Source organism: Orcinus orca, chromosome 15 (genome assembly GCF_937001465.1).
Source record: "Orcinus orca chromosome 15, mOrcOrc1.1, whole genome shotgun sequence".
NCBI classification, from domain to species: Eukaryota; Metazoa; Chordata; class Mammalia; order Artiodactyla; family Delphinidae; genus Orcinus; species Orcinus orca.
The window spans coordinates 15,080,854-15,106,801 of NC_064573.1; the positions used below are offsets into that span (position 1 = coordinate 15,080,854).

The following is a 25,948-nucleotide window of genomic DNA, read 5'->3' on the forward strand; positions in this document are numbered from 1 at the left end:
TCTGTGGGTCGGGGCACCGAGATACCCGCGCGCCGCATTCCTGCCGCCCTCCACTGCCCCGCTTCTTCACCTTTTCTTTCCCTTGGGCCTGGGCTCCCTGCGTTGGACCCTCGCCGGGTCCACCCCTGACCCTGGAGTCCGCTCCGCGCCCGCGTTGGGGAACCAGCGCCTGGTCGCCGCGCGGGACGCGGATGCCCAACGCGCGCTATCCTCCGCTCTCCAGTGGAGAACCAACGAAGTTCCTCCAACTTTTTCCACAGAGAAATTTGCTCGGAAAACAAAATCGTCACGACCACATACCCGTGTCTGAAGCCTTCAGGCGAGCTCACGACGTGCTTCAGGTAAGTCTCGGGGTTCCACCGACTCCGTCCGTGCGCGCCCGGGCTGTTTGGGGAGGCGGCGCCGCGCAGGAGGGGCTTGGAGATCCGCTCGGGGACCGGGGCCACGGTGGTAGGTGCTGGGTGAGTGCCCCTCGGTGCAAACGCTTTCTTTTCTTTTGCGTGTGGTTTCTGCGCCGGAGCGATGATGAGCACCTGAGTGGCGGCGGCACCTAGAGTTCGTGCTCTTAGAACCTGAGGGGAGGTGGTTTACTGCTTCCTCGAATATTTGCGTGATGGTTGGAGAAAACGTTGAAAGTTTCGTAAAGAAAGCGGGTCGGATGGTGGGTGTAAACTGTGCGGCATAGCAAAGGTGAATGGCTGTTTTTGTTTTGAAAGCCTAAAGGCATACAACCAGGAGATCCTTGGTTCTTGGCTATCTTTTGATTTTCTGCCAGGACAGAGTGTAACAGTGTCACAGCCTCTGTGGGCAGGAGGATGGGGGAGGACTGCGGGCATGACTTGGGTTAAGTGAAAGCAAAAAGCGTCAAGATGGTTGAGCCACAAGAAGAGGATCAGTCTTCCTGAAAATTTAGCTCACAGAGCCTGGGTGCTTGTTAAAGCTAAGCATGAATAGGGCTAGGGATTCTATACTATGAAAAATGCTCCCAGGTGGTTCTGATTCTCAAGGTGAATCAGTGTTCCCTGCTTGCAATTTCTGGAGGTGAGGGTTGACTTCACCATAGGCTTCTGTGCCAGTGCCCTCCTTGGAAGGAGGCACCCACCATAAGCGCTTATGAGTTGCCTGCTTTTTAAAGGTTCTGTGGGAGGTACAGGGATCACACACTCCACCAGACTCCATCTCTGTCTCTGGGAATCGTGCACTGTTTGGGGTGCTAGGCTGACTATTGGGTAGTATAAGATAGCACAGCAATCCTCAAAAGTGAACTTGAAAGAGAAGGAAGTTGCACTAATGATGCGGTAGCAGGTGAATCCTTTGAGCTGTTTAAAAAAAAAAAAAAAAAAACCAAACCAAAAAAAGTGCTCAAAGGTTCAGGTGTAAGTGGTTATAGGGCTGGTCAGTTTAGGGGTACAAAGGCACCATCAGTTATATCACGTACCATGCTGCTTAAGTGAAGCAACAGTCAAGTCTTAGCCTTGGGAAGTGGGTGGTGACACTGAACGAGACGTGTGAGTTAGTGGGGAAGAGAGAGTATGGTTCAGTTGGCAGGTGAAGACTCGGAGAGGTTAACTGGGTAAGCAAGGTCACCCATCTGGAGACCTGACCTGGTGCTAGCCCTGTGTTTCATCCACACTATTTCTTAGGACACATTTTTTCCCCTGTCACCGCAGCATAAAACCTCTAATCTAACGTGGAACGTATCCCTGAGACGGTTTGCTCATTTATTTGGTCCCTGAAGGTCAGACTGCACATAAGTCAGTGACAGTTATAGAAGGCATGTCCGATTTTCAGAAACCACTGGTGCCTGATTAGTGTTCGAAGCTGACTTCATTCGTTCAGCTGTTACTTGTTACTTTTTATTTTTTAACAGAATTTAAAAACTGGTGTTTTTCTGCACTAAGCCTCTGTAGGAGACATTAGCAGTGTCTTGATATGTTTTCATTAACAGCTACTCAAAGAAACAGCTTAGAGAACTAACAAAAAGGATATCTTATTTGTAGGAGAAAAGAGCTTAGAGGAGTTGGGAGGATGTTTTCAGCTGAAGAAAATGGTAATGGTCCCTGTGAATGTTGTTTCTTTGGTTTTCCTTTAAGAGTTCTGTGTGTACTTCGTTGGTTTTATACAATTGCCATAGTTTAGTACCTTCCTAAAGACAGTTAGTTGGCAGTTCGTGCCCCCGTTTTAGCCCCAAGAATGGAGGAATGCTGTGTGCTCTTCGGTCTGTGAATTCTGATTGTCCTGGCCCTGGAGGCCCTTGCTGCTCCCGGTGTGGGTGGCACGGGCATCTTCTGGGAGCTTGTATTGTCTCAGGCCCCTGCCCAGAACTCCTGAATCAGAACTTGCATGTGAACGAGCTATGCATTAAGGCTTGAAGCGCTGCTATAGTAACCAGAGTCATGGTGCAGACCTGTTTGGACAGATCCTCTGGAGCTCAGAGGCCCCTGCAGATGAGTTAGCTCTTCCACCACAGTACCTTAAAATCAGACAAAGAACCAGCCTTCCAGGAAATCGGACTCGTGGACTGTTGGCTGACCCTTAATTAAAGTGAAAGTAACGTAGCAGAGCTACTACTGTTCTGGGAATGCTTTCTGACTGCCTAGAATCCCACTCTTAGCAGATGTCTCTGGTGAGTGGCTTTTTGCTGAAGAGAATGCATACCGGAAGTCACTCCTGAATTTAGAACGTGGTCTTTTAACACTGGCTTTTGAAAACCCATGGACATGGAGGTATAGTAGACGTAACATCTGATTTGCCATTATTCCTAAAAGTCATATGGAGACTGAGGTGATATGGAAAAGAGATGGGGTCGGAATACTCTGTCCTGGACCCCACCACGCTTGTACACTTCTGTTTTCCGTGGTGTTACGTAAGCAGCACCTTTCCACTTAAGCCTTATATTAAATGACAGTTGGAGGATTTACTGTGTATTCACCAGTGTCCTATGCACTTCACATACATACAGCTGTAATCCTCAAAGCCACTCTGTAGCATGTGTGTTGCCTCAGTTTTACCGAGAGAACCGAAGCTCGGATTAAGTCCACTTGCCCAGGGTCACAAAGTTAATACACGGGAGACTCGAGGTCAGACCCAGGTTTGTCTGACTTCAAAGTCTGGGCCCTTTCATCATCCCGGTGGTGTCTACAGATGTGGCTGAACTTTCCAAATCTGGCATCTAAGTAAGGAAGAAAACTATACATTAGAGGCTATAAACTCGAAAGAAGCAGATAACTCTAGCAGCCCCTGTGACCACAGTGGTTTTCTGAGTTACCACTGCTCTTGATCTGTCTCAAACAATTGAGCTTCCATTACCATGTTATACACGACGTTGGTTGCTACATGTATAGCTTTCCTTCCTTGTAGGATTTCATTGTGATCACAGGGTCCGTCTCTAGGGACTCTACCCCAGTGTGCATTGAGCCAAGTCCCCAAAGCTGATGAAACAGAGCGAACGCCTTTGGCAGCTTCATCGTAGAGGGCATGTTTGCTCAGCACTACGCTCTGACATGGAGCGTATCATTTTACCAGTAGTTAAGATTTCAGTGTGTGTGATTTATCTAGACTCTAAATTTATCCTAGCCAAAGCAAGCCCATAAAGTTATAATGGCATTTACCCCTCTTGTGGCTATTAAAAGTTCTTCCTACAAGTTAACTTTTTTCCTCCTTTCCCAGATGGTGTAGTTTTTGAACAAAAGGTCTGTGTTTACCTTTTCTTTATGGGGGTCTCATCAAGAAAATGATAGTCTTTTTAAAAATAAGAACAGGAGTGTAGGAAACATCAAGAAATCAACTTGTATTGAGTGAGCCTGTATCCAATAAACATGCTAATTAACTCTGGATCCATTAATCAGTTAAGGACTCGAGCCTCTATTATGAGCTTAACATGTTCCTAGAAAATGCTTGAGCGTAGTCCCTGGTCACGTTTTACAGACTTGAGTCTTAGACCGAGGCCTCTACGACTGTAACCAGTATACAATGTACATGATCGAGTTCAAAATTGTGTAGTTTATACTCTGATGGGGAAGAGATTAGAAGCAGCTAGGAATGGCTTTATGGGCGAGAGAAGACTTGATTGTCCTTCAACGTGGTTCTTTAACAGAATGGTCGGTGTTTGTTGCATTAGCTGTGATCTTCAGCTTTGTGGTTCACAGACCTACAAGTAGAGGCTCTCAGCTGTATTTGTCCTATCAGTGCTGTCTCATGAGGGTCATGTTCCCATGGGAAATAATGACATGGGGATGCAAGAACTCCCACTTAGGATTTGGTAGCACTGTTGCATTATCTCAATTAAAATGTGGAAGTTAACATATTTCTGCAAATATGTTTACTTGGAAATTAGAGAGCAAGAAGGTGGCTTAGTTGGGGCAGCGCCACCAGAGGGAAAGCCCCGGACTTTAGCTAAGTCTCCATTGGAGGAAGGGCTGGAGAATGTGCTATCTGGCAGGTTCCTAAGTCCCTACACAGGGCTTTGATGTCAAAACATCCATAGTAGAAACTCTCTTCCCCAGTTTGAATTCCAGCTCTACTGCTTCCGTGACCTTGAACGTTTCTCAATCTGTACTCTAGTGCTCTCCTTTAAGTAAATGAGGGTCACGTTAGTACTGCAGTGATAGGGTTATAGTGAAGATGTAAATGAGTTGATATACATAGGAAGCGCTCAGTGAATGCTGCCGCTCAGGCTCGCTGCTGTGTCTCCCCAAGTCTGGCGTGGTGAGTGCACAAGCTGGGCGCTCAGTAGGCATCTGCTGAGTTTTGAGCTTTGCAGTAGACATTTTTGAAAGAGCAAATTCAGACCCTAGCCAGAAACCCTGAGGGTGTTTATAGCAGTCACACGTCAGCTGTTTTTAGTTGCCTCTCCAATTGTAGGCTGGCCCAGAAATCTAGTGCCTTGGGAAAATTATCAATACATAAAGGATATCTTCTGCTTCCTGCCTCCTACCTGACTACACGATGTTCTCTATTCACGTAAGTATAAAAGTAGGCAGAAGGCACAGTTACCCCATTTTAGAGGCTCTTAGAGATATGCCCCTTGTCCAGGGTCATGAAGGGTTTTATTGGCAGAGACAAGACTAGCGATTAGGTCCTCAGCCCAGTTCTGGTCCCTCCCTTCTCCCTCCCCGTTCTGTGGCCAGCATAGCTTAGAACCTGCTCTGAATCACTGTTGGCTCATTCAGGGCTTGTGGGCCCCCTTTAAGAAAGCATTTGTACCTTCATGACTACTGTCCATATTCTAACCATAAGGAGGAAGTAGTCCAAATGTTAACAGAGCAGGGGACGCATGGGGGTGGCTTACGTGCAAAACTGCCTGAATCACAGATAAGTTGGAGGCAGCCTCATGTTTCCCTGTTAGACCCTATCTCCCACTGGATAGTTAGCTTGCTGAGTGCCTGGTTCCTCTGTCCTCTCATGACTGTAGCCTCAGAGGCTAGCCCTGTGCCTGGACAGGGTCCATACACATTGTCACATACACAGGACTCGGGGGATGAATGTTAATTTTACAAGTAAACAAGGAGATGTGACTGAAATCTTTCAGGTCTTCCAGAACTTCTGTTGCTATCCGAGTATGCCCGCTGCTTTCAGCTGAGTTTCTTTCTGCTGGAAAGCAGTTTGCTTACACCTGTGAGCTGCTGCCATTTGCATTAGTTCCCACCTTGACCGTTAAACTTTAATTGCTAATGTGTTACAGGTGCTGCTTCTGGCAGTTATATAGCTCATTCCATGGACTTGTTACTTTAAATAATACCTGAAGAGGATGTGGGCAGTCCTGCCCAGTGTGTTGATTGCCCTGTGGACGCTGGCTTTGAAGTAGTGGTGGATGCAGTTTTAAAGGGGATCTTGCTCCCTACCCACACCCTTTTCTTTAGCTTGAGCAGGTGTCAGGAGAGAGGGGAGGTGGAGGATGTTGGCCCAGGCAAGGTTCTCTCTCACTTTTCACTCATTCTCTAGGGAACAAGACAGAAGGGTAGGAAACAACTAACAATTGAACTGGCCACAATTGTGAACAGGACACAACTGGTGTCCTTTGAGACCGGGTCCAGTTGCTACACATTGTCCCCAAAGTTGTTGATGCTCTGACTTGCTACATTCACTTCCCTTCATCTTTTCTAAGTGAAGCTGTGGGGTGGATGCACCCGGAAAAAGCAAATACGCTCTTTTTTCTAGAATACCCTATTTTCTCAGATGGTAGTTTGCATTCCAATCGGTAGTTTAAGTTCAGTGGTTCAGCTTACGCAAACTCACTACCTTCCTGTGCAGTGGGATCCTGGCTGCTCTGCGTTAGAGGGTCTGCCTGATTCGGGGCATTGCTGACTATCCAGCGAACGAAGGTCTCCATCCTTTCTCAGCTTATTGCTTCTAATTTGGGGGGTGAAAAGGTAATCAGCTGTAACATCGGCAGCTTCTCTTCTGCCAAGCCAGGTTCTTTTCCATATAAAGTCATTTACCAATTTCAGAGTTTTACCAGCGATTGCGTTCCTTGTTCAGAGCTTGCTATGTGCCGAGCACATTCTAGGCACCCAGAATACATATGTGAATAAGTCAGGAGAAACCCCCAAACCTCTGCCCTCATGGAATGCATGGATTTTAATTCAATTTATCTTTTTTAGTAAAGGAATTTCGAGCCAAGGATGTCCTTGGGGACGTTTGTTAGATGATTATCTTTGGCACACATCCGATGTTACATTTGGGGGGCCTAAGAGCTTAATTTCCTGTGGCCCAGCTGTATCGTTTCAGCAAAAGAAACCCTACGGCTCCAGGCAGGGACACGAGAACCCGGGGACGGTGGTAACTAATGTGTTTTTCTTCTCCTAGCAGGAAGGGAACTAACACGTGCCACAAGTCCCTTCTAAGAATTATTGGAATGTGAAAGCATTCCAAAGAGAAGGCCAGTTCTCTGGCTGTGTGTCCTGTGAGACAGCCTCAGAATGGGCCAACTAGGAACAGATACCTCGTGTGGACCCGGTTTGCCTCAGCCTAGGTTGCCCCATGTTTGCCAACAGTACCTTTAAGCAGAGTGTTAAGAGAAGGCGTGCCCCTCCTACATTCCTCGACTCTAATAACCCATTACAGGTCTGTGTTCATAAATGCATCGGAACTGTATGGACAACTTGTTTACATCCTGAAGTACCTGTATAGGGGTCGGAGTGGTGTTAACCTCTACATGTTTAATCCCAGTCAAGCAAGGTACATCTTTCTAGCTCCAAGGTATGATTCATGTGAGTCAAAACTAGGTGTGAAAGCTTGGAAGAACAACTATATTGCCTCCTTGTTCGGTGTGTTAGGACGTGAACCAGGTTATCGTTCCGTGCCCTTCATGACTTTAGAAACTTGGACCACGTCTATTCTAGCCTTATCCATTCGCAACCTTTCCACCCCTTGGCCACTGCTCTGGGGTGTTCTCTGGTATTTGCCCGTGCTGGTGTGAGGCCCCCATCCTTAGTCCTCTGGGAAAAGTTGGAGCAGCTGTCGGTGGCTGCTGGTACAGAGAACCGGTGGGAAGCTGGGAGGGCCCTCTGCACTGGGATTTGGCTCGGAAAGTTTGGTATAAAGCAGGGATTGGCCTGCTGTAGTAGGGCAGGTGGCATGTCTTTATACAACCCATGATCTAAGAATGCTTTTTACCTTGTTTAAAGGGTTAAACTGTGCAACAGACCTTACTTGGCCCCCAAACCTCAGATATTTACTGTCTGGCCCTCTTCAGGGAAAGTTTGCCAACTTCTAAAGTGCTGTCTTAATGCAAATACATCCATATGTGACCTCATCCACAGGTCTGAGTCCTCAAGGGGGCAACCTTGAGGACCTTTAGGCTGCTGCCTCTTTGAGGCCTTTGCCTTTGTATTGCCTTATTGTATCTGGGTCTCTGGCCCGAGCATCTTTTCATTGTGACTTGATTTCCTGATCTCAAGGAATCAACTATAGTTATTGTTGAGCTGGGACTTTATTTCCAGTCATCTTCCCTTAAATGATTCTCTAAGTGAATGTAACTCGTCGGGATGTTTTTAAGAAGCTGATTTTACTGCAGCTAGTTAAGTGCTGACTTACTGCTGCTTTTCTCTGTGTTCCCAGACTGGCCTTCCTTGCCAGTTGAGTAATCCTTGGATTGCCTTGGCTAGTTGCCCACCATCCTTAATTCCATATGTCCTTAATTCTCAGCTTGTGTAGTGATTGTCACATGCTTTGACTCAAAGCCAGCTCTCCATAAACTTGTTAGTTCTGAATTTCTACAGTGGAAGGCCTCACATTCAAAAATCCAATGAGAGTATAGCTCTTATTTGAAGAACACACATCTAGAGAAAGTTATTTTCAATGAAGAGTGTCCTAAATCAGTGTTGCAACATTTCACTTTTCCTTTTACGGCTAAAAAGTGTCATAGGTTGGCTCAGTTGCACTGGGCCCAACATCAGTAATTAAACTTTTGAACTTAAACTCTGAACTGCCTTCTTAACAGTACCAGCTCTTTGATTCCATGAAGATCACGGAGACTCCTAGAGTGATGCCTTTCGACACTGAGGGTGGGGACAAAGTACGGAGAAGGAAAGAACTACTGAAATACTCTGAGGAGAGAGAGGCAGAGTCTAATGGTATTTTGGAGAAGGGAAAGGAGGAAAATGTTGGAATGCACCGCTTGACATATTAGGCAGATAAAGAAATGCCCTGGGGTATAGCAAAGAAGAAAATTATAGGTATAAACACTTGATAAGGAGTAGAGAGTATCCTATGGAGATGAGGGCGGGTGAGAAAAAGATGTGGATACCAGTCATGTAGGAGCCTCTGACCTTGGTAACAGCCACTTTAATGGACTCAGCTGAACGGAGGTTAAATGAAAGGCAAACTAAGCTTATAAAGGTCGACAGATTGACAAATGCAATTTTTGTAACGTCCTGTGTGTGTTCACTATTCCTTCAGAGGTCGGAGGCCGTCTAGAAGCCAGTGTGGAGACCAGGCTGTTAACTTCCCCTCCGGCTCTCCCCTCTCTTTGCTTCCACTTGGACTTGCTCTTGGTAACGTGTCCGTGTGTCACTCTGGAATCTTCCTATAGTGAAACGACTCACGGCTCTTGTGGTGAAAAATGACAGGTCAGAGTGGAGGCTGGCTTCCTGGGAGCCCAGCAAGACCACAAGACTGTTCATTGGAGGCAAGGTCATTGCCCGGAAGGTGCACTGGAATTTAGTTCTGGCAGATTCTGAAAGCTTAGAGGAACCTAGAATGTAACATCAGTGGGGTTTTATCTCTGAGAAAGTTTGGCTGAAGGATTTTAAGTCTGTAAAAATCGACTTCAATATTACGTCGGTTTTCTGGAAATCACTGCTGCCCATCAGCTGGGAGGGCATAGGGAAAGGTAAGTGTGAGGCTCTGCATAAAATCTACTTGGAGGTCACTTAATCGGGCTGCATTTTCTACCTGGAACACAGGTGAGAGGAGGGGAGGGAAAAGGGTGGGTCTGGGGGAACTTTGAACGCAAAAGCAGAGATCACGGAGAAACGCAGGCTCGTGTGATTTCCTCTGGTGGCCCTGTGTGAAGGCTCGTTCTCAGGAACTAGCTTGTCCTGTGAATGCTCAAGTCCCGGAGCAGGTGTGTGGTGGAGCCAGACAGGCTGACGCCAGAGCCTGTTGTTAACCACTAGGCTCCTCTGAAAAGCCTGACAACTGTGGTTACCTTGCCTGCTGCCATAAATTAAAGAGACGTTTAGACAAGGGAAGGAGGATGCTAGAAATAAGGATGTGTCAGTCCTGCTGGTAAAAAATAAGTTGGACAAGTTATCAAAAGTAGACACATGAACCAACAACCTGTCCTGCCCCATGTTTGCCGGGAACGCCTCGGCAAACTACCGTAGACTGGGAAGCTTAAACTCGAGACTTTCTTGCAGTTCTGGAGGCTAGAGGTCTGGGACCAGTGTGGTGGCAGGGTTGATCCCTTCTGAGTCCTCTCCTTGACTTGCAGGTGGCTGTCTTCTCTCTGTGTCTTCCCAGGGTCTTCCTTCTGTGCTTGTGTGTCCTAATCTCTTCCTCTTACAAGGATACTACTACATACGGCATTAGAGCCCATTCTCATAACTCATTTTAACTCTGGCCTATTTAAAGCTTTGATCTCTAAATAATCACATTCTCCGGTACTGGTTTTAGGACTTCAATGTGTAGGTTTTGGGAGGACACAATTCAGCCCATCGTATCCCCCCACCAAAAAAGCCCAGCACACGCTGGGGCCATGTGACAAAGGGGACGGTTTTCATACACACTGATTTCCATGGGCGTCACTGTGCACGTGGTGACACTGAGTTATCCAATGAAATTAAAGTATTGTTAATACCGCTGAAGAAGAAAAACATGAAACCATAATGTTGTTTGTAGTGATCCCTTCTGTGGTACCTCCTCCTCTAGCTAAATGATGTAGGGAGTTAGAACAGATCACAGCCTCCATCAAGACGTCACAGTTGCAAATGCTGAGGTCCCCCCACCCCAGACCTACTGAATTAGAATCTGCATTCTAACAAGCGTCCCTAGGTGTTTCCTACACACATTTAACTGGGAAGCGTTGTCCTGAACATCACTGTACCGTTCCGGGACTCCTTCCTCATGCGTGGCTCTTCTGTGCTTCCTACTTGCAAAACACTGCCTGTGGCTTTACAGCCTAGACTGCGCTTGGAATCACCTGGTGAGATTTATTTTCCTGCCTTTTTTTTTTTTTTTTGTCGGTACGTGGGCCTCTCACTGCTGTGGCCTCTCCCGTTGCGGAGCACAGGCTCCTGACGCGCAGGCTCAGCGGCCATGGCTTACGGGCCCAGCCGCTCCGCGGCATGTGGGATCCTCCCGGACCGGGGCACGAACCCGTGTCCCCTGCATCGGCAGGCGGACTCCCAACCACTGCGCCACCAGGGAAGCCCACCTGGTGAGCTTTAAAAAAAAAAAAAAATCCATTGTCCAGATTGGTACCCTAGACCAGTTTCATCAAACTCTGGAGGTGGGTGCCAGACACTGGGAATTTTTGAAGCTCCTTGCACGATTCCATTATGCAGCCAAGGTTGAAAGCCTTGGAGCAGAAAGCAAAAGGGGGTGAGCTGCCTGATTCCTTGCCAATGGAGAAATGGTCCCTGTTTCTTCCTTCTATGGCCATTAGGCCTGGGTCCTCATGTCTTGTGCAGTTACTGCAGGTCCACGCCCCTCGGCAGGGAAATTTACAGTTAGAGCTTGTGTTGGTGCCTGGTGTCTCCTGCTTCTTCTGTTGGGTCCTACTTTTTCCCTCCTGGCATCACCTTTCTCTTCTGAGTTGGATGGTTCGAGGGCAGTCAGGAGAGTGATGAAGTGGGCTGAGGTGGATCAACAAAGGTGGTCCATTCCTCATGAGTGTTGTGTTTCTTAAGCTGATCAGTCCTAAATCCCCTGGTGCAAATTCCATCACTTTTCATTTCCTCTTGCAGCCTCTCAGCTTGGTGTCTGGAGCTACTTGGTGACCTTTGTTGAATTTTTTAAAAAATGTTTTGTTGCTGCACTGCATGAATTTTCTCCCAAGATATAAACATGGCTCAGCATATTATAAATGAAAGCTCTTCAGTGTCAAGCTGTGTCTTTCTTCCCTTGCAAGCATCAAACACACAGTTTTTTCCACTTAGTGTGATAGGAAATCTATGTGCTGGCAGAGATTCTCTTCCCATTCTGTTTTTGTGTTCCTCTTCAACTCTTCAGGCCTCCCCTCTGATAACTGAAGAAACTTCTCAACCCCCACCAAACACAAGGCTTTTTCTGGGGTTGCGTTAACTTTGTGCAAAACGAAACAATGTGCTCTGTGGTTTGACTGCATAGGTGTCACCTAAGCCCTGTATATACCATATGGCCGCAAACCAGGCAGTCCCCAAGGAGGTCCATATGGAATGCATCGTTACACAGTAAGTCCCCTACCTATGAACGAGTTCCCTTCCGAGCGCACATAAGACCAGTTTGTCTGTAAGTCCAACAAAGTTACTCCACTAACACAATCGGCTATATAGTACTGTACTGTAATAGGTTTATAATACTTCTCACACAAATAATATATAAAAACAAACGAACAAAAAATATATATTTTTAATAGGAATAGAAAAGAATTTTATTTGAGCCTGAGGACTATAGCCCAAGAGATACAGATTTAAGAAGTACTTAAATGTGTTCCACCTGACTGCAAAATGGGGGAGGCTTATATAAGCAAAAATCACAGTCAGTCAGTCACATGAGTCGTGTATCAAGAATCATAATTGGAGCCGGCAAGAAGTCAGGATGCTTGACAAATAAGGATTGGTTGGGGTCTGAAGTGGTTGCACAGGTACAAGGGGAGACCTTGAGACTAGGCGGCTGCTAGCAGATATGAAGAACGACTGATGGGATCCTTGAGTCTGATACAGTTGAGAGAACTCAAGTTCTCAGTGATACAGGAACATGTCTGAAAGCACATCCACGATGGCCACCCAGCTCCATTTTGAATGCCTGAACCACAGTTATTCCCTTTTGATTTTTAAATGGTTAAATCAGATTTTAGTGGTTAAATCAGATGTACAATGCCTGTTTGACAGGCCAGAAGACAGGCTGTTGTAGTTAGCATAAAGGTCAAGCCAAACCATGTGTAAGCCAGAATGACTTCCCATATCTGTGACAATTACTTCCATCACTGGGTAAGATGGGAAGCCGTCGGAGGTTGGGAAGTAAGGGAGTGGCAGGATCTAATTTAACCTTAAAATAAAAGTCTCCCCAGCTACCGAGCAGAGACTCACTTGTGGGCCTTTCTCAGCCGTGGAAAAGAGGCTTTATTTTGAGGAATTGCGCAGGAAACCACATATCTGAAGTATGTCAGTCATAGTTTCCAGGGGACAAACACGCCTGGGTAAAAGTAATCAGTTAAGTAGCATTTATTTTGAGAGTTGATAGTAAAGAATTATTGAAGAAAAAGCAACAGTAGTTGCATTTTCAGGCTGGTTTTGTGAATGATGTAGCAAAATGTTTGTGAAAACTGAAGAAGCACTTGATACCATTCTCCTTGGATATACGTGTATTTCTAGCTCAGAGGAATTATATATAATTTTGACAAATTCATTCTCCTGAAGCTGTCAAAAAATTAGGTCTTATTTTAGTTCTCCCTAAAAGTACTAAAATTGGCAGGAATAAGTACTATCTTTAGAATATACAGGTTAACATATATCCTTATTCCTTTGAGATCTTTTTGACCCATTTTAGAAGCTCTGGTTCTTCATCTTTATCAAGGGCAGAACTACCCAATTTTTTTTTTTTTTTTTTTTTTTTTTGCGGTACGCGGGCCTCTCACTGTTGTGGCCTCTCCCGTTGCGGAGCACAGGCTCTGGACGCGCAGGCTCAGCGGCCATGGCTCACGGGCCCAGCCGCTCCGCAGCATGTGGGATCTTCCCTGACCGGGGCACGAACCCGTGTCCCCTGCATCGGCAGGCGGACTCTCAACCACTGCGCCACCAGGGAAGCCCCAGAACTACCCAGTTTTTAAAAATACGCTGGATTAGGAAAAAAAATACCAAGAGCAAAAACTTTGCTTGATGTAAGAGACACCAGTTAGGGGAGGGTATCTTCTTGCTTAGAGTCAGACAGCTCAAGTGTTCAAGTATTCATCGGCAAGCACTTTCTCTTAATTTTCCCCACACTAAAGAACATGGTCCACGTGGATAGCCATATGAAGATTAATAATCTCATACTATGTAGTATGAACTACTACACGAGGACTAAAACATTTTTAATCTTACAGTACCTTGCAAAGTACAGTACAACAGCTGGCATCCAGGGGCTGGCATCGAGTGAACAGGCAAGAAGAGTTACTGACTGGAGGAGGTGAGGGATGGTAGAGCTGAGGATCGTCAGCAAGGGGAGACAGGGCAAGCTGCAATTTCACGCCTGACGCTGATGGCACAGGTTCTGGTTCCTTGCTGGATTCAATTCTATCTACCCTCTTAAAAAACGATCCAGTGATGTCTGGGTAGTAGCTTTCCTCTTTTCTCATCATAGATGACATCCTGGGTTTGAAATAAAGATACTGTACTACTGTACTCTGTATAGTACTGTACAGTAAAGTACTCAAAAGCACAACCACTTGTGGAGGATGCACGCACGTGACAATGTACGCCAGACACGTGAACTAACTTACACGACTGGGCGTGGGAATGCGTGAAAGTTCGCAACTTGTATGTAGGGGACTTACTGTAATTGCCATTCTAGTCAAAAAGAAAGATGCGGTCATGCTGATTAAATCATAGAAATAGAAGTTACTATAAATTAAGGAAATATAATTGCATTTCCTGGGTAGATGTGCTTCTGAGGTTCTTAATGAGGGATTTCTTTGAATTGGAGGCTGGCAAGACGCGAAGTGGTTCCTAAGTGACCTGAGTTCTTAAACTTCCAGAGTCTGTGACAGCATGATGAGTGTGGCATTCTATTAGAAAGTATATAATAGGAACGGGTAGTTAAAACTTTAGGCGAAGATGTGAAAGGATGCTGACAATTTACTAGGCATGTCTGCCACCCCAACTATCTTCGAGTCCTTTCCCAGAGACCCCTAGTGTTTGGGAAACACATTTCCAGGTCATGGCTCACATGAAAATGATCATCTGTGGAGGGCACCTTGAGGTCAATGACAAAGGAAGCTTAAGGCTGGAGGCTCCGGTCCAGGAGGCTTCGGCAGTCCCGACTGCCGCTCTGGTGTGCCAGAGCAGGAGAGGTTGAGGTCGTGGCACACCTGGAGCCGTTTCTGGGCAGTCATTGCTGCTGGGGTCGGGGGGGGGGGTGGTGGTGTGCACCCATGGGGGTGCTCCAGTGTAGACAACCCCCTTGCAGCGTTTGGCCATCAAGCTGTTTATTCACGCTGTACCTCCAAATTTTGCCTCTCCAGTGACTCCTTTCTTGGCTGTTATTAAGTCCAATTTCTCCTGTCCATCCTTTAAAACATGACTTGCATCATCTTTAGGCTGTTTATTCATCCCTTAGCTCATACACAGCTTGACTCTGGGTGGTCCTGACACATTTGGTATGTGCTCATTCTATTTGATGCGATGGAAGCCTTAATTTGGGGAAGCCTACGGTGCTGCAGGGACCATAATTAACTCCTCTTGCCCTGAAGAGGGGAAGGTTTCATCCATACTTCTTAGGACTCTGCAGCTGAGAGGCTTGGCTCCCAAAGGAAAGTACCATCGTGAAGATGAGGGGAAAACACCTTCTTAGAGAAGCATGTAAGGGAAGAATCGTGCTTTCTAGTCGCTACAAAAGAGCGCAAGAAGGAGGTAATTGTCTCTTTTTAAAACTTTACCTTTTTGTATATGATAGCAGTACTTGCTCTTTACGTGTTTTACATCATGAATGACTGGGAACTGGAGATGCTCCATAATCTTGCCCCTCCAGGATAATGACAGCCAAGGACTGGAGTGTATTTTCCTGATCTTTTCTGTGCCTTTACTAACGGACATACTCGTAGTTATTACTTGCGGACATAACGTAGTTATTACTTACAGAAACAGGTTTGTTCTGCGGTCGCTTTTTTCACGTAACAATAGGTAAAGAACGCTTACCATTACGCGGAATGCTAATTCATTTTTACCACATAGTATTTTTATTGCATGGATGCATCCTAATTCATCTCTTCACTGGAGAGCTGCTTCTTAAGCAGTTAGCAGACGCTGAGGGTTTTGGTGGGTTCAGGCTTTACATTTAAGATGCAAACTTCAAATATATCAAGTTTTACCTAAACGAATCAGGAGGGAAGAATCTAGAGTCACCAGATAGCATTTTGGTCTGGAAGCTGCAGGACATGGCCTTTAGTGTACAGCTCTACCGCTGCCCTCCTAGGATTCCTGTAACCCTCTGGCTCTGGTCCTAGGTGTGGGATGGTGGGACTTTGACCAGGTTCCTTCTAGCCCTGGTGGTCTGTGACTGATCTCTCCCTTCCTCACGGAGAGCTAAGCCAAAGGAAGCCGGCTTCGTTTATAGCCCAGGGGATTTGCTTCACCTGGAGATACTGTGGGACAGTCTGGGTACTTATCTCTAATCAGCCTGAAAAGCAAGATAGCCATCCATCTGTGAGCTGTCATCTCTTAAATGCCTTTGGTAGTTTTTCTTAACCCAGTTACTTAGTTAAAGGGAAAAAAAGTCTTTTTACTCTCCAGGTATATACTGTTGAAAGTGAGGTCCTCTTTGCTGCAAACGCATGCTGGGTGAGCACAGGGGTCCATCTTTCTCGGCACAAGTGTTACGCTCTCTCCTTACGCCCGCCACCGCTGTTTGCTTTTCCTTCTGCTTTCTTTCCAGGTGTGCTGCCCCACAGAATAAGGAGGGTGGAGTATTAATTTCCTCTCCTAAGGCAGAGCCTTACTGCCATGGCGGACCTCCCCCTTTCTAGAAAGGAGAAATTGTTTAACTTGGGGAGACATGGTAATAAATATGGGAAGGAAGGGTGACCTCAGGTGACAAGGCTTTCTCGTAAAATCTCCTTCACATCTTTTATCCTAACGTACTGGGCTTAATATTTGTCTTAAAGTTCCACAGAAATTTTATTACAAACATGTTTCAACACATGTATATCCTTTGGAGTTTACTTTTCCAAGGGTCCTTGGAAAGACTTCATGTGCTAATTGGCCTCCTGCAGCCGAGTTGCCAGTATGATCATGCCGCTGCCCTCGTTCTGGCTCCATATTTGGCTGTCTGGCCAAGGGGAATAGATGATGAAACAAGGCTGTTAGCTACATAATTTAGATTAAGGGCTTTTTTGGGTGTGTTTGTTTCAGCCAGATTTACCCACATGAAAGGATGAGGCTTCTCTCGAATTACCCAGATAATGATCAGATTTTTAATACCCTTCTCCATGCTTAGGTGGTCCTAGTTTTTAACAAAATGGTATTACACTTGAGTTTTGAACTAAATCAACAGGCTCCTCGTTCATTTGAAGCTTCATTTTTTATTTTTCTGCTCACTTTCTCTTTTGCACCCTAGCTTGCCTTGTCCACATCTTTTTTTTTAACATCTTTATTGGAGTATAATTGCTTTACAGTGGTGTGTTAGTTTGTTTTATAACAAAATGAATCAGTTATACATATATCCCCATATCTCTTCCCTCTTGCGTCTCCCTCCCTCCCACCCTCCCTGTCCCACCCCTCTAGGTGGTCACAAAGCACCGAGCTGATCTCCCTGTGCTATGTGGCTGCTTCCCACTAGCTATATTTTACATTTGGTAGTGTATATATGTCCATATATATACTACCACTCTCACTTTGTCCACATCCTTTTGAAAGAGTTTTCGTTAGGGTGGGCTTGTAATTTGGATGGAAATAAATCTCTATGGCAGCCTTTGCTTTTCAGTGTACTTTACTTGCGTCGTAATCATAAAGAAAATGTGCAAACTTACCTTTTTTGGAAGATGAGGAAAAGCTGACCATATTTTCCTTCCATGTATTTAATTATGAAAACTTCAAATAACTCTACAAGAAAATTTCCATGTGCTCATCAGTAATTAAGATTTTGCACCATTTGCTTTATCTCTTTTATTTTCTAAAGTATATTAAACTCCAGACATGTCATTTTACCACAATATATTTTAGTATTCATCCCTAAGAGAGAGTTTTTTCACACTGCTAAAATGTCATCATACCCAAAAGTTTTAAACATCCCCCCACAATAAACTTTGGGTTTTGTGGAGTTCTCTCTCTTGAATTAAGTCATATGGGTGAGGGGGTACTTCTGTCACCACTAATGATTGATCTTACTTTTGAACAGGTGTGTGTATTTCTGAGAGTTTCTAGAATAGAAATCCCATACTGTACCTAGCATGCCACATTGTAGCACCATTTGTAGTAGGGTGGAACTCTGTATGAGGCCATGGCCCAGGGATAGTTAGTTTCACAAGTATTGTGACATTTTATTTTTATACTTATTGGTATTTATATTTTACTTACATTTAGGGTTTAGGGGCCTTTTAAACCCAAATGAACAGGCCTTTAAAATTTTTTTAAAAAAATTTATACAGTTTTTAAAGGTTACTTTCCATTTACAGTTACTACAAAATATTGGCTCTATTCCCCATATTGTATAATACATCCTGAGCCAATAGTTTGTACCTCCCCTGCCCCCCCACCGCCCCACACACTGGTACCCACTAGTTTGTTCTCTATATCTGTGAGTCGTCTTTTTTTGAACAGGCCTTGCTTCGTACTATTGGTGGCAAAACTGTATTCACTGACACTCAATACATTAGCTTCACTAATAACAAAAACAAAGCAACTTAGATTTTCTGAAATGAAAGGGAGCCATAATTGTTCTTTTGTCTTTATTCTGATGTCTATTCATGTACCTTTTCAATGTTTTGTTAAAAACATATTTAAGGGCTTCCCTGGTGGCGCAGTGGTTGAGAGTCCGCCTGCCGATGCAGGGGACACGGGTTCGTGTCCCGGTCTGGGAAGATCCCACATGCCGTGGAGCGGCTGGGCCCGTGGGCCATGGCTGCTGAGCCTGCACGTCTGGAGCCTGTGCTCCGCAATGGGAGAGGCCACAACAGTGAGAGGCCCGCATACCACAAAAAAAAAAAAAAAAAATTTAAAATCAACGGTATAATTTACTCTCTGCGTAGTTAACATCTTACAGACACGATAGTTTTAAATATTTAAATTACACCAAGGCTGGTAAGACAAACAGCGGGCCCTCAACCCCTCTCAGACCTTCTGGTTCCACAGAAACTGTTCCAGTTTTTCAACCTTATTCTTAATGTTTGCGTCCATACCGCTAAATAACTTGTATTACAGCATAATTTATTTTTATTTTCCGGTACTGTCTTTTGACTTCCCTCTATGAGAGGAGAGAGCTTGGCTGTCAGCCACCATCCACACTTATTTCCCCTCTTTGCATCGTCTCAGTATAGTTCTGGATAGATTGGTTTTCGTTGTCTACGTTATGACTGCAGAGATGTTATTGACATCTCATCCCTACTTGAACGCAATGACTCCTCTTTTTCCTACTGTATTTTGGCTTCCCTATAATTCATAATTGTCCTATCTTTTGCTTTTTAAAAGTATAGAAATACGAGTCCAACCTCCAAGCTGCCCTCATTTGTATAAAGTCCCTCTCAATTTAGTCAAACTTAATAGGTGTCCTATCGTTTCACCCATCTTGAAGAAGTTCCTCGCAAAACCTCGAGGTCTGCTGTGATCCAGACTTGTTTCTTTAAGCCTGTTGTGGCCTCAGGAGTTCCCTTACTGTCTGTGAGCCTGGGAAATCTCTCTCTGGTGTCCGGTTCCAGGCTTCCTGGATCCCATATTTTCCCCTTTCCTGATTTACTCCTTTAGGTGGAGCATATAGTCTAGCACTTCCCCGAGAAAAGGGTCTTGGGAAGGGTATTTTTTTGGGGGGTTGGCAATTCATGCATCCAGCCGACCTGGTCTCTGCCGGATGCCTTTATGACATTTCAAAGGTAACACGTCCAAACAGACTGATTTTGACTCCCTCCCCACTCCCGACACACAACCTGCTGCCCTCACTTATGGTGCTAATACCCCGTGAGTCACTCTAGACAGAAATGCAGAAGCAATTTTAGATCATCGCTTTTCACATCCTCTGCATCCAGTCTCTCATCACATATATTCGAATCTGGGCTCTGTCTCCTCTGCTACCATCACCTTTGGCCTGAACCACTGCAGCTCTTTGCTTCCTGTTCTGTCTCTTACAGTCTGTTCCCGTGCAGCAGAAAGTGAGATCCTGAACCTTAGATGCTGTCCAACCCAGGTTTAAAATCCTTCAGTGCCTTCTCATTACCCTCGAAACAAAATCTCTACTCCTCACCCAAGGCTGTTAAGACCCTGAGTGATCGGACCCCTGCTCGTCCCCCCTTGTCGTGTGTTATCCTTCCTCAGTTTAGCTCAGTCTCCTCCTGTCTTGGAATGACCGTCTTACTTGTCTCAGCTTGTTGCTCGTTCTGTTCTCTCTGCCTGGATAAAAGGTCTTCCCCTTGCTTTTTTAAAAACCACTAATCCCAGCTTCCAATAATTCAGAATTCAGTGTCACCACCTCTGTGAGGTGTTTCCCAAGCCCCCTACTGACAAGTACATCCCCCTGTCCTTATGGGTCTCCATTTCAGGTCCTTGTTTTACTCTGTTATAGCACTTAAAACCATTTGTAGTTTATTTTGTCTCCCCCGACTAGAGGAGGACAGGGGCCGTGCCTGTTTCAATTATTTTTGTATCCTGTGTGCCTAGGGCAGTGCTTGGTCCATTTTCCCTGCAGAATACATGTCTGTGATAAGAGTAAATGAATACATATGGTTTCTGTATAGTAAGATCATTCTCTGAAACAAAGCCATGTTTATTATGTGGATTTGAATTTATCCTTGGATCTATTCCAGATATGTAAGGCAGTTTACAATACATAAAACATGAAGAGATAGCATATATTAAAAGGACAAAAAAAGGCTGGAAACTTAAGAAATGGAGCCAGCTTTGAGGGTAAGAATGTGCTACGGGTGGGCCGTTGGGCTCTGAGCTTTTTAGCAGCCAGTGAGAAAAGATCGGTTATACGAGTCCATGTGGTAAAAAGCTGAACATTGCCTGGGAGAACTACAGCTGTTCTTTGTGTTAAGACCAAAGAGAAGTTTCACTCAGGCGTCACTGTGAAAATACATAACGTGATGAAAATCATCCCTATAATGGACACAGTAAGTTTCATAGGAACAGTCCTTACGATGACCTTCAAATGTAGACCGCCGCTGTCCTGTCAAGTACAGCTTGCTTAAGGCCCATGGATGGGGCCTGTATGATGCCGTCGAGGCTCTATGTGCCACACGATGACTGCCGTATGTGCTGTGTGATGGTTGCTGCTGTTAATTTGGTTTATGGCTCTGCCTGTTTCAGGAGATTACCTACGTGGTGGGTGGGGAATACACTTTTGGGCTTTTATTTGTAACTTCCTCTGTGTCCTAACCAAATACTGCTGGCCATTACCACGGCATTTTCTTTCGTACTTGATCCTGTTAAAATATCTTTAGAGATCCCACTTCTTTCCTTCCAGACTTTTCTGCCACCTTCTATCCAATCTCTAGGTCTGGTGATACACTTCCTCTAGCAGCATCTTCTAGCTTAAACAGTGTCTGTCTCCCAGATGGTACTCTGAGAACGTCCGAACCTCCTTTATCTTCATATTTGGTAACTGTCCCTTCACTGTGGATGGACCAGCTATCTCCTCTCTCCTGAACGCTGTGGGGCTTTCCCTTAAGAGCTTAGACATGTTCACAGTCACTGGGATTTTAAAGAGAGTGGAGATTAAAAGACTGAGGAAGTTCTTTTCCTTAGCTTTGTAAAGTCAGTCTTTGAATGTGGGAGCTGTCCACTTAGAGTGAGGCTGCACAGAGCAGATCTGTACTGCAAGGAACAGAAACGTTCAGGAGAATTTCATAACCCTGTGTGTGTGTGTGTGCATGTGTGCAGGTGCGGGTGTGTGGGTGGCAGGTGATGTTGCTGTACATTTTAGTTGATGTTGCTTGATTTTTTTCCTCTATAAACAGCCCACAGTGAAACCAGTCACTGGACATAGCAATCATAGAGGATGAGCCGAATTAAGAGATTTTACTTAGCACCACGGGTAGGATACAGTGCAGACATTCCTTCTGCGGGATCAGCTTCAACACCACACATTGGATACAGTGCAACACATTAGAGAATGCCCTTTGCGTCACAAAGCAATCACTGTCCGTAAGGAAGCTTTCCTTCAGGACCTAGACGTGCTCGTGGCAACAGCAGCTGTTGGGACGCTTGGTTTGGGCAGCTGACTGTCTGGCTTTGGGGGGTCTCTCCTTCAACGTTCTTCCTGACCTAAGTTGCATTTAACTTTGGGGGCTTTAATCCTCCCGTTTCCATTTGATGCTTTATGAAAAGCCATTGGCGATAAAGATGAGTTTAAGAAAGTACAAATGATAGTCTTGAAGATAGAAAAGGAAAGGCCTTTTGAACAAAATTTGGATATGATTAAATGCTGGATTTGCTCAGGGATGTTTAGGTTTTACAGCCACAAACCATTGTTACTAATTCCTACAGAAAATAACTTTTATTGTAAACCTGAAGCTTGAGATCCTAAAGCCATTTTCCCCCTGGGAGCAATTTTTTTTTTTTTTTTTTTTTGCGATATGCGGGCCTCTCACTGCTGTGGCCTCTCCCGTTGTGGAGCACAGGCTCCGGACGCGCAGGCTCAGCGGCCACGGCTCACGGGCCCAGCCGCTCCGCGGCATGTGGGATCTTCCCGGACCGGGGCACGAACCCGTGACCCCTGCATCGGCAGGCGGACTCTCAACCACTGCGCCACCAGGGAAGCCCGAGCAATTATTTTTATAATACAGTTGCTGATTATACAAGATTTCTTAGAAATGCAAATATTGTGTAATAGAAGAGATTGTATTGGTTTTCTGGACAGTGCCAAATATGCACTTAGAAACATAAATTTTGGTTGTGTTCAGAAATATGGACTTTGCTTGTAATAACCGTAAATATGTATTGAGCACGTACTGTGTCCCAGGCACTGTGTTAAAGCAGTATGTGATTTTCTTTACCCCCCTGGGCAATCTTCTGAGTAACTGCAGTTATCCTTTGAACAATGCAGAGGTTAGGGGCACTGACCCTCCACAGTCAAAAATCTGGTATAACTTGTAGTCGGGCCCTTCTGCACCCCTGGCTGTATTTACTGCTGAAAGATATTCGAGTGTAAGTGGACATGTGGAGTTCAAACCCCTGTTCAAGAGTCAACTGTTCTTGATCATTTTACAGTTGAGATAAATTAAAACTTATCCTGTCGAGCAACTTTCTCAACATCACTTGGCTTGTAAGTGGTGGAGCCATGGTGTAGCGTGTCCAATTTTTAGTTTATCCTTGATTCATTCCTTAATCAGCACTTTGTTTCTTCTAGTCATCTATTAATGCGTAACACACTACCCGAACTCTTCGTGGCCTGAAACAATGATCTTTTGGCTCGCGGTTCTGTGGGTTTGTAGTTTGGGCAGGACTCGCCAGGGATGGGTTGGCTCTGCTCCATGTGGTCCTGGCTGGGGGTTGGGGGGAGGACTCAGCAGGGGCTGGAGGAACCAAGATGGCGGGAGTCATGTCGTGGGAGGTGTGCTTCGTGCCAGCCGCCAGCCTCAGTGCCTCCGCTGTCCTCCAGGTCACCCCTCCCCACCTGCGCCCTCATCGTTCAATAGTCTGGGCGGGCTACTCATTCCAAGAGCACAGAGATGGAAGCGGTGCAAGGTGGAAGCTTCGAAGGCCTAAATTATTGAAGGCTGGAGCTTGTATTGGTCACTTTCACTGTATACTGTTGATCAAAGCAAGGGATAGAGGGCCAGCCCAGATTCAAGGGAGGTGGCCTGTGCAGCTGCACGGGAGGATTGTTGGAGGCTGTTTTTGTAGGTCTCAAAGCTGTAGATCTCTAAACACCGCCACCCCGTGGACCGTAATCCTTCTTCGCTTGATGTCTTTTTTTTTTCCTCTTGACTTCTAGTCTCATGGGGCTGGTATGATTCTCCAAACAGCTACTCCAGCCATTCTTTTGCTATGTCTTGTATTCCCTCTTGATTTCTGTGCATAATAGCAGTTTAGAGCTCTTGGCCCCAAGTTCTAGTCCAGTTATGCCTGCATTAATGCACTATTATCCAATGAATAAAGACAGTCCCCATGTCCACCACTAAAGGCCTTGCTACTTTCTTCTCTGTCCTTTTGAATGTTCAAGTTCCATTCTTCTCTTGCTTGAATTCGTTATCTCTAGTTATCTCCAAACCAGCATCCTGCCTCCCTTCTTGTTGCCGGTGGGGCCACCATCTTCCTGGCTCATTAAACCTACTTTTTTGGTGTGAGTTTTGATCTTCCTTCCATTCCCTCCATCCTTTCCTCTAATCCAACACCTAATAAGAGCCTTTGAACATGCCTTTTTTTTTTTTTTTTTTTTTTTTTTTTTGCGGTACGCAGGCCTCTCACTGTTGTGGCCTCTCCCGTTGTGGAGCACAGGCTCCGGACGCGCAGGCTCAGCGGCCATGGCTCACGGGCCCAGCCGCTCAGCGGCATGTGGGATCTTCCCGGATCGGGGCACGAACCCGTGTCCCCTGCATTGGCAGGCGGACACTCAACCATTGCGCCACCAGGGAAGCCCCTGAACATACCTTTTTTTCTTCCCTTCACCTCTCATGTTCAGGCTTGTATCACCTCATCCCTCACTTAACAGTGTGTTCAACGTAATCACCCTCCCCGCCTTATCTCTTCCTACTCCACTCCTCTTCCTGCAGCTGCTGGTCTTTGGAAATGCAGTTAACAAAACCTACGTTCTTGTCACTTACCTCCTCAAGGACCCACTCCTCCTTCTGGTCATTTCTTACTGTTGGGCGCTTGAACGGCTTTCTTAGTATGCAGGACCTGTCGGCAGGTTGCCTCCCCCAAACTCTGACGTTTAAGTGAGAATTCTCCCCTAGTGGTATTCAGCTACTCTCTGCAGAGCTCTGTGCGAGGCCAAATTGTAGCACAGCTTTGAATGTCAGTCTTTGGGTTTAGATTTTACTTGGAAAGCTTTCCAAAATGCTTTGTACAATGGAGTGATAAGATGGAACACTGCTTGGGAAGACTGATGTAGGCTGGTGGGGTGCCTGGTAGTGAATAGAATGTTTTGCTAAGGAAGAGACAGGCAGATCTACTTGGAAGTTGTGGCCCTGGGGAGGTGGTTACATAGTTGGGGTTGTATAGGCTGTAAGCCATCCCATTGCTGTGAACACACATGCATGACTTTAGGCAAGTCTGAATTATGAGGGAGGCTGATAACATCTCCAGCCTCATACATCTTCCCTTTGGGGATCATCCTTTCCATCCTAAGCCCACATTTCCTCATCTCAGACGTGGGTTGATATTTCACTTATTTTTTGCCCCACCTTAGAGGAAAGAATCTGTTACCGTTTATATATTGATTGAAAATTGCAGCGGATAGAATGCTTGTATCCTCCCCCAAATTCATGTATTGAAACCTAATTCCCAGTCTGATGGTATTTGGAGGTGTTGCCTTTGGGAGGTGATTAGGTCAGGAGGGTGGAGCCCTCAAGAGCGGGATTTGTGCCCTTATAAAAGAGGCCAGAGAGCCCTTTGTGCCATGTGAGGCTACAGCAAGAAGACAGCCATCTGTGAACCAGGAAGAGCTTTCACCAGACACTGAATCTGTTGTCACCCTGATTGTGGACTCTTCCCAGTCTCCAGAACTCTGAGAAGTGTATGTTGTTTAAGCCACCCAGTCTGTGGTATTGTTACAGGAGTCTGAACAGACTAAGAAAAACATTCTTACAAAAGTGTTCATTTCTTTAGTTGTGGGATGAAAAAATTGGAATGATACTGTAACCATAATAAACATAACACTTCTGGGTCTTGCCTTTAATTAAAAAAAAAAAACAAAAAACAGCATACTCTTCTCTTCTCCTGTCCTGCTTTCCTGCTGCCTGGAACACAGACATAGTATAGGAGCTAAAATAGAATTACATGTTGGGGGTGGAACAGCAAGATGCAGTAGCCCGTCAGCACATTGCCTGGGCTGTTCACGCACATTGTAGGAGCAAGAGAAATAAACATTTATCAAGTCAGTTATTTGACTCTGTAGCAGACAAATAGACATTCAAGCTAATGGAACATCTGTAATGACAGTGATCACAGCTCCCATTTGTTGAGCACCCAGTCTGTGCTGCACACTGTGGGTGCATTTTATACAGTGACCCCACAAGGTTGGTAATCTGTACATCTTTCACCTAAGGAAACAAGCTGGATGTGGCTAATAACCTTGACCATGGTCCTGTTCCTGGGAGGTGCCCCTGCAGCCTGGGCTCCATCTGGGTCTGCCTGACCCCAGGCTCAGGGGCTTCTCATTGTGCCACTGACACCCATGTCTGCCCAGAAGTTCATGGAGAGACCTGAGGAACCCCAAGTGATACCCAGGCTGCTCA

The 25,948-nt window shown here is 45.6% G+C and overlaps 1 protein-coding gene across 1 annotated transcript in view; it reads left to right on the forward strand.

Annotated features, from left to right (window-relative positions):
* The window catches only part of CCBE1 (collagen and calcium binding EGF domains 1), a 246,855-nt gene that overhangs the window by 2,211 nt on the left and 218,696 nt on the right, over positions 1-25,948 (forward strand). Inside the window, exon 2 of the mRNA XM_033424971.2 lies at positions 261-341. Coding sequence (XP_033280862.1) covers positions 261-341 — 81 coding nt within the window. The remainder of the gene's footprint in view (positions 1-260; positions 342-25,948) is intronic.